At 35.4% G+C, this 14,359-nt stretch overlaps 1 protein-coding gene across 1 annotated transcript in view; it reads left to right on the forward strand.

The window, feature by feature from the left end:
* LOC145504954 (olfactory receptor 4A47-like) overlaps positions 1–14,359 on the forward strand; it is a 132,348-nt gene that overhangs the window by 114,807 nt on the left and 3,182 nt on the right. Inside the window, 1 exon segment of the mRNA XM_081486460.1 lies at positions 12,975–13,059. Coding sequence (XP_081342586.1) covers positions 13,010–13,059 — 50 coding nt within the window. The 5' untranslated portion in view covers positions 12,975–13,009.

Here is a 14,359-nt window from a genome sequence, read left to right on the forward strand (position 1 = left end):
AGAAGCATTCAGCTGAATGGATCAAATTCTTGACCCACTGAAATAATCTAATATAACAAAGTGAATGGTGGTGTTTCAAATAGTTTTATTTTTTTCAGATATCACAATAGTATCTGAAACACTGTAGTAATTTAGACACTATGGTATTGGCTCATGGATATGAACACTGACTGAACAAAAGAGAAAGCTAAGAAATGGAATGGTAAATATATAGAATTTTGTATCTGGAAGTAATAGTGTTGCAGGGTATGGGAGAGAGAATGGTTATTCAATGTATATACTGGGAAAATTTATTTTTTAAAAAACAATCATGATTTATTATTTTTTTTTATTTATTTATTGGCTGTGCCACAAGGCACATGGGGTTTTAGTTCCTCACCCAGGTTTTGAACCTGCACCCCTGCATTGGAAGCGCAGAGTCTTAACCACTACACTGCCAGGGAAGTCCCTATTTATCCTCATGATAGGAAATTGTATTTTCACTTCACACTATACTTTGAAGGGTATAGTCTATGTGGGTTATATATGTAAATGTGAAATAAATAGCTTTAAAATTCTTAAAGATAATTATCTTTATAAACTTGAGGCAGGGAAGGACTTTGAGAAGTGCATGCAGAGAAGTTTCAGCCTGAATCTAGTTTCCATATTCCTACATAATAGAATAAGTGGTTAATCCTTGATCCAAACCATGTTCACTGCAGTATCCAGTGTGAACTCCACTTACTCATAATTTGGAAGTGTGTAGTACGGTGAATTAAATATTTCTTTTTCAGATCCTTCATAGAAAAGTTCGAATGAAGGCTTACATCACCTATGTGTGATCATATTGCAAGCATCTTATTCCATAATATAAGAAGATACATTCATTCAAAAATCTATGGATTTGGGAAAAAAATGTGTGTGTATGCTCAGTCGTGTTTGGCTCTTTGCAGCCCCATGGACTGTAGCTGCTCTGTCCGTGAAATTTCCAGGCAAGAATACTGGAACAGGTGGTCATTTCCTACTCCAGGGAATCTATCTGACTCAGGGATCAAGTCAGCATCTCTTGTGTCTCCTGCATTGGCATATGCATTCTTTACCACTGCACCACCTGAGGGTCCAAAAAGTCTTTACACCTGGTAATTAGATGTGTGCTGTGCTTAGTCGCTCAGTCATGTCCGACTCTTTGTGACCCCATGGACTGTAGCCCGCTAGGCTCCTCTGTCCATGGGATTCTCCAGGCAAGAAGATTGGAGTGGATTACCATGCCCTCCTTCAGGGGATCTTCCCAACTAGGGATCAAACCCAGGTCTACTGCAGTGCAGGCGGATTCTTTGCCATCTGAGTTACCAGGGAAGCCTGGTAATTAGATAAGGGACCATGATTTTCCTGAACCAAATTCTGGTGTTTCATTCAGGCTTCTGTTCACCAAACCTAGATTACTTTTTTATCATCATCATTGTCACCTTGGTCTACCTGAGCTCTTTTCAAAATACTGTTTATCCTCTGGGTACCAGAGCCTGTGTGATTTGTGTGTGTGCTCTTTGAGGTTGGAGTCTCTGCTTCTTACAGCTATCTTCCAGCTCTCCCCAAAGTAAGCCCCACTCGTCCTCAAAGCCAGAATATTTTGAGGGTCCCTCTTCCTGGTGCAGGACTCTTGGCTGCAGAGCTTGAAGTGAGGCTCAGACTCCTGATCTTGAGGAGAAACTCTGCAACTGTTATTACGATCCTGTGTGGTTCACCCATTCAGGGGCATGGTCTTGACTATATTATGTCTTCACTCTTCCTACCTGTTTGCTGTGGTTCCTTCTTTATATCATATCTTTTGCTGTACGGGATTATCCTGCTAGTCTTCACGTTGTTCTCTTCAGTAACTGTTCTATATTATTATTATGTGTGTGTACTCAGTCATATCTGACTCTTTGTGACCTCATGGACTATAGCCCACCAGGCTCCTCATAGCCCACCAGGCTCCTCTGTCCATGGGATTTTCCAGGTAAGAATACTGGAGAAGGTTGCCATTTCCTACTCTAGGGCTCTTCTTGACTCAGGAATAGAACCTGCATCTCCTGTGTTACCTGCACTGGCAGGCAAATTCTTTTCCACTCTGCCACTTGAAAAGTGCTCTGTAAATAGTTATAGATTTGGTATCCCCACGGAAGGAGTGATCTCAGGGTTTTCCTACCCTGCACGTTGGCTACTCTCCCATATGTCTGTCTTTATGCCAAAGCCACACTGCTGTGATTACCATCGTTTTGTCGTATGTTATAGAACCAGGAATAGGAAATCTACCGATCTGTTCTTTTTTAAAGATTGTTCTGCTGATTTAGATTCCCTTGAGATTTTATTTGTACAAAAAAAAAAAAAATATTGGGGATTTATTAGGGATTACATGAATCTGTAGATCACTTTAGGTAGCATTGACATCTTAATAATATTAAATAGTCCAGATCATCAGTCCAGAAAATAAATGTTGTCTATTTATTTGTGTCTTCTGTAATATCTTTCAGCAACATTTTGTAGTTTTTAGCATACAAACCTTTTCCTACTTTGATTAAGTTTGTTCTGAGGTAGTTTACTCCTTGACACTGTTGTAAATGGAATTGTTTTCTTAATTTGATCTTTGGGTTGTTCATTGATAGTATAGAAATTCAACATTCATTCACAATAAAAAATGTTCTCAAGAAACTGGGTATAGAAAGAGTGTACCTCAACATAATAAAGGCTGTATAGAACAGCTCCATAGCTCACCTTAGACTCAGCATTGGAGACTGGGACCTTTCTTGTTAAAAATCAGGAACAACATAAAAGTGCAATCACTCATCACTTAAAAAACAAAAACAAAGTTCTGTGAAAATTTTCCTTTGAGTTTTCTACATATAGATCATACCATCTCTGAAGTGAAATAATTTTATAATTAATTAAATTTTACTGTCTGTAACAGTGATTTCAATGGTAGCCACTTTCTAGTGTTTGAACCTCAGCTTAAACATCACCTTTTAAAAAATATTTACTCTAATTACATTATCATAGTATTGAGAGGGTAACAGACAGGAAGGCCAGAGGTCCCCAAGGGGCAGGAGGAAATAAACTGCAAGTGGCAGACTTTTTTTCTCCTTCTCTACATAACATTAAAGACACCTGGTTCTGTCTTGAATTAACCAATGCCTTTTTCTTATGTTAATAAAACTACGTATTTCCTTTGGAATTTGCCTTTCAAAATGGTTCCGCCTAAGACTAACTTTTTTCTTTTCTCAAACCTTGGGCTGATAATGGCTCAACAAACCAGTATTCCTGTCAATTGATTTTTGGCTGGGGGATGACAAACCTTGTGCCATCCTATCTCAAAAGTGCATATCGTGGGAGAGGGGAATGGTGAAACTCTCTCAGCCTTGAGGTGTCTCTCTTATCTGATGAATAGCTTTCTAACAGACATAAAACACCTTGCTGTAAACCAGCAAGGGGGCACTCTTTCTGTTCCCTTCTGATGTCCATGTCAGAAGCTTTCCCTATCTGTATTATACTTGAGTAAAACTTTGCTACACAAAAAGCTCCAAGTAGTCAAGCCTCGTTTCTGACCCCGGATCGAAATCCTCTCCTCCAGAGGTCATGAATCCTGGCATAACACCCGGCTCGAAGTAGCAAACTTTCAGTATAATTTTTCCTTTTGTTTCTGTCATAGTACTCTATTTGCTTTCTTATAAGCAGTGAATAAGGCAATTTTTGCTTTATTAAGTTTTCTCCTTTATTGTTTGACTCATGAGAGCATGAGACCCATGCAGGAAGGATTTTTTACATGATTTTCCCCCTGTTTTATGAATTGCTGTGTTCTCACTCAGAGTATAGTTCCTGGCTTTAAATAGGTAACTTAAATAAAAAAAAAAAAAAAATCAGACAAATAATTAGGTATTACATCTACATTTTGGTGAGAAAATTATTATATACTTAACCTAAGTTCAAGGCAGAATAAATTTAGTATTAAATAAAAGGAAAGAAAAAATGCTGCTGCAGGCTTGAAAATCTGTGCCTAGTTAGTCTAACTGGAACAAAATGATTGAGCTGATTATTTTTGACTCATAATAACATCATGACGGCTCTAAAGCAATTTTTTTCTCCATGTTACACCTTCAGACCCTAATTATGTGATTTGACCCAATAGTATCTTTACATACAGATGTACTTTTAAAACTTTGTGGAAAATCCCAGTGAATTTAATTAAGAAAGAATCAGTCTTGGACACAGTCCAGCTCCAAAACTCAATGATAAATGTGGTTAGAAGGGGCAAAATGTCCAGTGATCTTTGCCCCTTTTGGGGAAAAGAATGACATTATTTTAAGAACTGATATAAAATTTTCAGGTGGTCCTTTGTTAGGCTGAAAACATTCCATGAACAAAAAAGAACAACAATGCAAAAATGTCTCTCAAAATCTCAAGTTGACTAGTCTGTTCTATACCATGATATAATGAGAGGGACTAAACAACTAAATGGTATTTTTATATTTTGAAGTTGATAGGAAAATAAATTACCAGAGACACATTTTCTTGGGAAAAGATGGATGTTATCTTCCTTCACAACATAGGATTTGTTTATAATTTTAATCAATTGTTCTAACATGGTAAATATTTGTTTTTGTGCATGCATGTGTCTATGTGTGTGCCCCATGAAATTTTTTATATAATCTATAATGCAGTTAAGACAATCTTCTGAATAACCAAAAATCTTCATAAAGAAAGTGGACAGACAGATGAATGAAATAAAATATATCCTGGAGTAATACTGCATCCTTCTGCCTTTATTGTCATACTGAATGAATAAAGAATTTGAAGTTTTTTATGAGTAACTTAAGAAGTCTTCCTTCAGATTTGACCAAGACTCCACCAGGTAAGTCCCACAGTGAAGAGTGGCAACCAGGCTTCACAATTGTGTGACTTTTATTATGTAAGAAATTAAATTCCTTTGAAATAAGTCAAGTTTAGATTTAATTCTGGTTTTACCATTGAAAAATATGTGATCTTGGGATAATTAATTATATGTTTTAAGCCTTAGTTTCCTCAACTATGAAATGAGGATTATAGTACTTACTGCAGAATTTAAGTGTGACGTATTAAACTGTGAGTGCATGATTGGAATTCATTACAGGAGTTTTAAGAAGTGGAGTAAGATAATCAGAACAAGATTCAAAAACAATCATACAAGCCACTTTAGGACAAGTTGTTTATGGCAGGAATAAAAGTGGAAAGACACAGCAGGAGGCTACTGCAGTTGGCCAGGAAGGAAATAAAGCATGTTATATTTTGAAAGTAGAGACAACAGAATTTGTCAAGCATGTCAATAAATAAAATTAAAGCAATAAAGCAGTGAAGAAAATTCTAAAGTTTTTTGAGCAATTACATGGAAGGTGGGTACCATTTAATGAGACAGGGGACTCCTTTTATATTGTGGAAACTTTAAAATTTATTCTTATATATATTAAATAGATACCTAGTTATAGATGTCCAAAATTGTATGCTGCCTATAAGGCTTAAAAATAAGTAGACAGATAGGGGCTTGACACAACATTAAAGTTCTTCAGCATTTATTGTGCAGGAAAAGGAGGAATATGCAGGTTAAGGTCTTAAGGATTCTCAGTGTGATTTGAGACAGTTCAGGACAGTGACATTCAAATCATAGTTTGATCCACTTATACTGACTATGGAAATGAGCTTGATTGATCTCAAGTATTGCACCTTTGTCATGTCATAAATGATGCACATTTTCAAGGAATTTTCTTCTCATCTTCTCTTATGCTTTCACTTTTCTTTTAAAACTCAGCTAAAGCTTTCTCTCCTCTGAAACTTCTTTCTTGATTCCGGTTTGATTGATATGTTTTTACACCGAACCTTGGCTTTGTGTGAATACCCTTAAGATAGCTCTTATTACATGGGCCTGAAATTGTGTGAATCCGCATTATGTATCATATCATGGAGAGTACGGAACTATGCCTCATTCAACTTGGTAATCAGAATATTTATGACACATTGCACACAAATACTCCACAATAATCTTTTAATTGAATAGATTAAAAAAGGTTGAGATCACAGTGCATTATAAAAGTTTTCCTCTTGTTTTGTAGGTAAACTGCTAATATGTGAAGTCAGTCTGTACAGACTAAATGGAAACAAGGAACAATGTAACTTACTTTGTCTTGCTGGGCCTCACACAGAATCCAAAGAAACAGAAAGTCCTTTTTGTTCTGTTCCTGTTCTTCTACATTTTGACTATGGTGAGCAATCTGCTCATTGTTGTGACTATAACTGTCAGTAAGACCCTGAACTCACCAATGTACTTTTTTCTTGCCTGCTTATCATTTATCATCATCATTTATAGATCTAATTTATTCCTCTATTACCCCTAGATTGATTTCAGACTTGTTCCTTGAGAAAAATACCATATCCTTTGAATCTTGCATGACTCAGCTATTTACAGAACATTTTTTTAAGTGGATCCGAGATATCTATCCTATTGGTGATGGCCTATGACTGCTATGTAGCCATCTGTAAGCCCTTGCATTATTTGGTTATCATGAGGCAGAGGGTGTGTGTTGTGCTGCTGTGTCCTGTTTTGGAGGTTTTCTGCACGCAATTATTCAACTTAGCACTGTTTACAGATTCCCATTCTGTGGCCCCAATGTCACTGATCACTTTATGTGTGACATGCACCCGTTATTGAAACTCGTCTGTACTGACACCTATGTCATCGGCGTCTTAGTGTTGGCTAATGGAGGACTGATGTGCATTATTTTATCTCTGCTCTTACTCATCTCCTATGGAGTCATCCTGCACTCTCTGAAGAACCTGAGTCAGGAAGGGAGGCGGAAAGCCCTCCAGACCTGTGGTTCCCACATCACTGTGGTTGTCTGTTTCTTTTTTCCCTGCATTTTCATGTATGTGAGACCTGCTAAGACGTTCCGCGTTGACAAATCATTGAGCGTGTTTTATACAGTCATAAGCCCCATGCTGAACCCATTAACCTACAGTCTAAGAAATTCTGAGTTGACCAATGCTATGAAGAAACTCTGGAGAAAAATATGTCTTATCAAGTAGCAAATAATTGCATTATTCATAGTGAAGAGCGTAATGCAGTGTTAGGGCCAGTCTCCTTGGAATGTAAAAGTTTTCATAAATCTGATGCAAACTTTCCATTTCTATAAATGATTTAAGGCAATTATAACTAAAAACAGAACTACATGTCTGTGTGTTAATAATAGTTTCTCTGCTAAAATGTAACCTTTTAATGTCTGTTTTATTACTGCATCTAGAAAGCTGACATGCAGTAGGGAATCAAAGATATTATTAGTCAATGACATTTTTACAGTTGCACTAATTTTTTATTTAATTTCTGATTTACTTTCAATACAATCTCATTCTTAGTTTTATCTTAGTGATTTCTTTTATTGTATCTTTTTTACTGTAATAGTTAAAATATTTAATGCTACACAGATTATCCCTTTTGTTCAATGTTATTTGCATTACATATGACATTTGGGGTAATATTTCATTTTAAATAAATTATTGAATATATGTTAGATATTAATACATATAAAATAGATTTAAGCAAAATTCAGTACTGTAGAATAAACCTTCCAAATCCATCCCAAACCAGAGCCCCTCCCATTTCGTCCAGATGAAGTCACTCAAACAATAATCTTTGCAATAATAAATGTGTTTGTAACTGTGTTTTGGTTTATGAATATTGCATTTTACTCCTGAGCCTCCTGAAGACCTTTGCATATCAGTTTACATAGACCTAACTCATTATCTTTCCTCATACTGCTTAACTGTGGTTTGAAGATACACTGACATTGATGTATTAGATCCTGTTCATGTTTTCCTAGGTCTTTTTCTATGAGAAATAATTATGCAGTGAAATCTTTTTGAAATTTTCTAACTTTGAGGTCCTAGAAGTGGAGCAGTTGAGTCAGTTGGTATATGCATTTAAAATGCTGATGTTTATACTTATTGCCGAAATGCCACTCATGACCAAAATTGTTACCACTGTCAGTGGAAATTTTTTTTTTTTATCACATTCTGAACAACCAGTGTTTGATAAGCATTTCTAGTATATGAAAGTCTGATTAAGAAACTATTTCATTTGTGTACTTTAAAATTTTAATTTTATTGGCATATAGTTGATTTACAATATAGTGTTAGTTTCAGGTGTACAGTAAAGTGATTGAGTTATACATACATATATAGTCATTATTTTTTAGATACTTTTCTCATATAGGTTATCACAGAATATTGAGTAGAGATCCCTGTACCATATAGTAGTTCCCTGTGCTATAGTGTAGGTCCCTGTGCTGTACAGTAATTGATTTTCTATCTCATACATAGTAGTGTAAATGAAAGAAATTAGAACATTCTCCAACACCATAGACAAAAATAAACTCAAAATGGATCAAAGATGTAAATGTAAGGTCAGACACTATAAATGTTTAGAGGAAAACATAGGCAGAACACTCTTGGACATGAATTTCAGCTGCATACATTTTTGATTCTCCTTCTAGAGTAATGAAGATAAAAGCAAAGATAAATAAATGGGACCTAATTAAACTTAAAAGCTTTTGCACAGCAAAACAAACCATGAGCAAAATTAAAACATAGCCCACAAAATGGGATAAAATATCTTCAAATGAAACAACTGACAACCCAATCAAAAAATAGGCAGAAGATCTAAATAGACAGTCCTCCAAGAAAACATAAAGATGGCCAAAAATCTCATGAAAAGATGCTCAACATCACCACAGTAACTATAAGAGAAATACAAATCATTGTATACTTCATTTACAAATAAATATGTTTTGTAGAATTTGGGCAATTATTCACAAATTTAAAATGATGTCTTTTCCTTTCATGAATCACCTGTTAATGAATTTTATGTGTTTTATTTGATTGCTAGTCTTTTTCCATACTAATTTTTATATACTAAGGAATTATATACTAAGGAATTATCCCATTTAACACATATGTGGAATTATTATTTTTCCAGCTTGTGATTTGCTTTTGATGTTTCTACACTGGGCAGAATATTTTTGGCCATATAGAAATATTTTTACATTTATATAATTAGATTTATCACTATTTTATGTTTTTTACGTCTTGCTTGGAATTTCCTTATTCCTGTGTTACCAAAATATTCCCCACATTTTTTTCAACATTAATTTTTTAAGTCTCTTTGCTGTTTTATATTTAAATTGAAAACCATCCTCACTGCATTTAGATATAAGGAGTTAAGTAGGGATGAAAGTTTAATTATTTTTATAGAATATAATTATTTTCCCACATGCCTTTAGTATTCCAACTATGTATTCTAAAATATGACATGCATTTTTATCTAATTCAGAACTCTGTTATCTTCGATTGGTCTCTTTATTCATGTGCAATTTAACACAAGATGTAATTGAATTTGATTTAAAATACACTTTGATATCTGATTAGCCTAGGACTCCTTCATTATTATTTCTTAGCAGAACTAGGTTTATTCATACACATATATTTTAAATTTCAGTAAGCTAGTCTGGTAAAATCTACATTTACTTAGTATTTTGAATAAGATTTAACTTATTTTAAAAAGCTAGAAAAAGATTTTATACCATCAAACAATTGAGAATTATTATCCATAATCTGAGTAGGTCTTTCTACTTAAGTCTTCTTTTATGCTCATAAGGCCTATAAAGTTTCTTGCATGTAACTTTAGTCTTTTTGAATTTTTCTTTTTATGTCACTACTTGAAACTGGATCTTGTGTTCTGTTACATTTCCCGAGTATCTGTACTTTCAATATAGTAATTAAAAAAAAAATAAGATCCAATCTTCATGGTACATCATTTATACTCTTTAGTTTGCATTCTACAAGTTTTGACAAATACATAAACTGTGTAGTCACCACCACAATCAATATGCAGAATGTTTCATCATTTCTGTATCATTTCAATACATTTCACCAAAAGTATTTCCCCACGCACCTTTGTAATCACCTCCTGGCTTCACCTCTAGGTCCTGGAAAACACTTATCAATTTCCATTCTGTCAGTGTTGTCATTTTCCAGAATGCCAAATAAATGGAATCATACAGTACATAGTCTCTTTCTTCCAGATTTATTAAGGTATAATTGACAAGTTAAAACTTTGTTTATTTCATGTACAATGTGTACAATGTGATGATTTTCTATACATGTAAAGTGATTACTAGCACTTCCCTGGTGACTCAGACAATAAAGAATCTGCCTGCAATGCAGGAGACCTAGGTTCAGTGCCTGGGTCTGGAAGATCCCCTGGAGAAGGGAATGGCTACCCACCTCAGGATTCAAGTGATTACCAAGGTCAAGTGAAATAACACATCTATTACTTAATACAATGACTTTTTTTTTTTTTTTTTTGGTGTGTGTCAGTCGCTCAGTTGTGTCCGACTCTTGGTGACCCCATGAACTGTGGCCCGCCAGGCTCCTCTGTCCATGGTCTCCAGGCAAGAATACTGGAGTGGATTGCCACTTCATAGACCTTTTAAAATCTGCTCTCTTAGCAAACTTAAGAGTGAAAGAGGGAAGTGCAATAGTTGGCATAAAACTCAGTATTAAAAAAAAAACAAACTAAGGTAATGGCTTCTGGTTCCCATTACCTCATGGCAAATAGAAGGGGGAAAAGTAGCAGCAGTGACAGGTGTTATTTTCTTGGGCTTCAAAATCACTGAGCATGGTGACTGCAGCCATGAAATTAAAAGAGATCTGCTCCTTGGAAGGAAAGCTATGACAAAACTAGACAGTGTATTAAAAAGCAAAGACATCACTTTGCTGATAAAGTCCATATAGTTAAAGCTATGTTTTGTTCAGTAGTCTTCCCAGAATAGTTGCTTTTGGCATCTATCTCTCCAAGGTGGGTCCCAATTGCTTCCTGCCTCTCCAGGAAACTCTCTAAGACCAGCCAGTGAGTCTGACCCAAGCTTTTTGTAAATTACTGTTTCCGCATTAGGTGTTAGAGCATGTATGATTTAGTGTGCATTCTTTCAAGTTGGCATCTCTATTTCTCAAAGTCATCTTCCAATTCTTCCCCAAGTAAGCCCTGATAGCCCTCAAAGCCAAATTAGTTTGTGGTCTCATCTTCATGGTGCAGGTTTCCTCGTGTAGGTAACTTTATGTGGGACTTGGACTCCTCACTTCTTGGAAATAAACTCTGCAACCCTAATTATCATCATGTTTATGGGTCACTCGCTTGAGAGTTTGAGTGCGTGTGTGTGTGTGTGTGTGTGTGTGTGTGTGTGTGTTTTAACACCTCACAGACACATCTGCTGGGGTTTTCTTTTCCCCAGTAATTTTTAGTATTTTTTGGGCACACAACACAGCATGCAAGATCTTTGTTCCCCAACCAAGTATTGAACCCATGCCCCCTGCAGTGGAAGCATGGAGCCTTAACTACTGGACCACCAGAGCAGTCCTGGGAGTATGGGTCTTGACTATACTATTAATATATCTCCACTTTTCCTACCTGTTTTGTTGCAGTTCCTTCTTTATATCTTTTGTTTCAGAGGATCATTTCTGCTAGTCTTCAGGCTGTTCTCACCAGTAGTTGCTCTGTAAACAGTTATGATTGTGGTGTACTCATGGAAGGAGATGAGCTCCAGGTCATGCTGAGCAGCCATGTTGCCTCCTCTCTCCTACCCCTGTGTTCATGCCAGAACCACACTGCTTTGATTACCATCATTTTGTAGGATACTTTAGAATCAAGAACAGGAACCCCTGCCCAAGTTTATTCTTCTTCAAGATTGTTTTGGCTATGTGGATTCCCTTGAGATTTCATATAAATTTTAAGAAGATTTTTTTTTTCTATTTCTATGGAAAACATTTTTGAGGTTTTGATTGGAATTACATTGACTATATAGATCAGTTTAGGTAGTATTGATATCTCAATACTGCAACTAATGATTTTTTTTTTATTAATGTGTGTCTTTTGCAATATTTTTCAACAACATTTTGCAGTTTTCAACATACAAGCCTTTTGCCTCCTGGTTTAAATTTATCCTTCTGCAGGTTATTTATTGTAAATTAAATTTTCTTAGTTTGATATTTGAGTTGTTATTTGATATAGCAATTCAACATTCTTTCATGATAAAGCCACCCTCTAAACAAATTGAGTATAGAAGGAGTGTACTCCAACTAAATATAAAGGCTGTATATGACAGATCCACAGCTCACATCATACACAACATTAAAAGGTTGAAAGCTCGTGTAGGTAATGTCATTAAAGTCAGTAACAAGACATAACCCTAACTATATGATTTGATCCAATGGTATCTTTACATGTACTTGTACTTTTAAAACTCTGTGGAAAATCCCGGTGAATTCAATTAAGTATAAATCATTCTTGGACACATTCCAATTCTAAGACTCAATGAAAAAAGAAAAAAAAAGACTCAAGGATAAATGTGGTTAAAAGGGATAAAATGTCCAGCTCTTCGCCAATATCAGGATAAAGACGATATCCTTTCAGAAACTGATACGAAAATTTTTAGAGGTTCTTTGTTAGGCTTAAGACATTCCATAAAAAAAAAAAGAAGAAGAAAGAAAAGAAAAGCACAAGGATATCTCTCAAAATTTCAGCAAGTTGGGTCCTACAGCATGGTCCAATGAAAAGGGCTAAAAAATCGGAGGGCATTTTTCTGTTCTGCAATTAGTAGGAAAAGAAGTACCTAGAGACAATTTTCCTGCAAATGGTTAGTTGCTATTTTCCTGTGTCAATGTTTGATTTGCTTATCTTTTGATAAATTATCCCAGCCTGGTAAATCGTGTGTATATTTGTATTTATGCAGCGTGGATTTTATTTTAAAAATTTACAGTGCAACCAAAAACAATCTTATGAAGAACCAGAAAATTCCATGAAGAAAATGGGTAAACTGTTAAATGAAATAAAATACAATCTTAAGTAATAATGCGGTTTTTTGTTTGTTTGTTTTTTTGCCATTTAGTGTCAAACTAGGTGAAAGAAGAATTGCAGGTCCCTATGAGTGAGTTAAAAAGTCTTCCTTCAGACTGTGAACAAGCCTCCAGAAGGTAAGACTAACAGGAAATATTGAGAAACAGGCTTCATCATTGTGTGAATTTATTAGGTAAATAAATTACTCTGAATGAAATCAAACTTTGATTCAATTCTAGTTTTATCACTTAAAAATGTGTGACCTTGGGAAAATTAATTAGATGTTCTGAGTCTTAATTTCTTCAACTATGAAATGGGGAGTACATTTCTTGGTATAGTAAATTTACATGTGACATATTGAATTGTGAGGGCATGGCTGGAAATTCACTGTAGGAGTTCCTAGTGTAGTGATATAATCAAAATAGAATTTAAAGAGGATCATATGGACTGCTTCAAGAGGACACATTTTTGGAGGCCAGAATAAAAGTGGGAAGAATTGGGCAGGAGGCTGTTTTAGGGCGTCAGAAAGAACGTGGGGGTGGGGAATGGTCTAATTTGGGACACCTTTTAAAAGTAGAGACAATGAGATTTGTTAAGGGTATCAGTAAATAATTTGAGAGGCATATGGGATTGTAGAGTACAGTGAAGTTTTTTGTCTTGGCAATTACATGGCAAGTTGTATCATTTAATGAGATAGGGAATATGTTTTGTATTGTGGAACATTTGAAGTTTATTTTTTATGTATACGAAATGGACATCCAATTGTTGATGTCCAAAATCAGAGAGGTTGCCTACACAAGGTTGGAAATAAGTGGGGAGATAGGTGCTTGAGACAGAAAATTAAAGTGCTTCAGCATTTATTTGTTAGGAAAAGGAGGAATATCCAACTAAAGACCCTAACGATCCTCAGTGTGGTTTGAGAAAATTTTCAAACATTGACCTTCTATTTTTAGTTTTTTTTTTTTTTTTTCTAATCACAGTGAATATATAGAAATTAACTTAAATGTGTCTCAAATATTAGACTTTTATTTATTATTTATTTCAATAGATATGTTCAGTAGTGTTAGTTCCTCAGTCATGTCCAACTCTTTGTGATCCCATGGGCTCTAGCCCATCAGGCTTCCCTGTCCATGGGATTCTCCAGGCAAGAATACTGCAGTTGGTAGCCTCCCTTCTCCAGAGGATCTTCCTGACCTAGGGACCCAGAGATAGAAGCCAGATCTCCCACATTGCAGGCAGATTCTTTATGGCCTGAGCCATCATTGTGATTTTATAAATGGTGTACCTTTTAAGGAATTCCCTTCTTATCTACACTTGTTATTTCATTTGTTTCCCTTAAACTACCAAAGGTTTGTGTTCCTTTGGGGTGCTATCTCTGACATCCGTTTCATTGATGTAGTCTTACAGTGAGACTCTTAGATTGTGTGAATATTCTTA

This window comes from Giraffa tippelskirchi, chromosome 1, assembly GCF_054371585.1.
Source record: "Giraffa tippelskirchi isolate mGirTip1 chromosome 1, T2T-mGirTip1v1.2.pri, whole genome shotgun sequence".
Taxonomy (NCBI): Eukaryota; Metazoa; Chordata; class Mammalia; order Artiodactyla; family Giraffidae; genus Giraffa; species Giraffa tippelskirchi.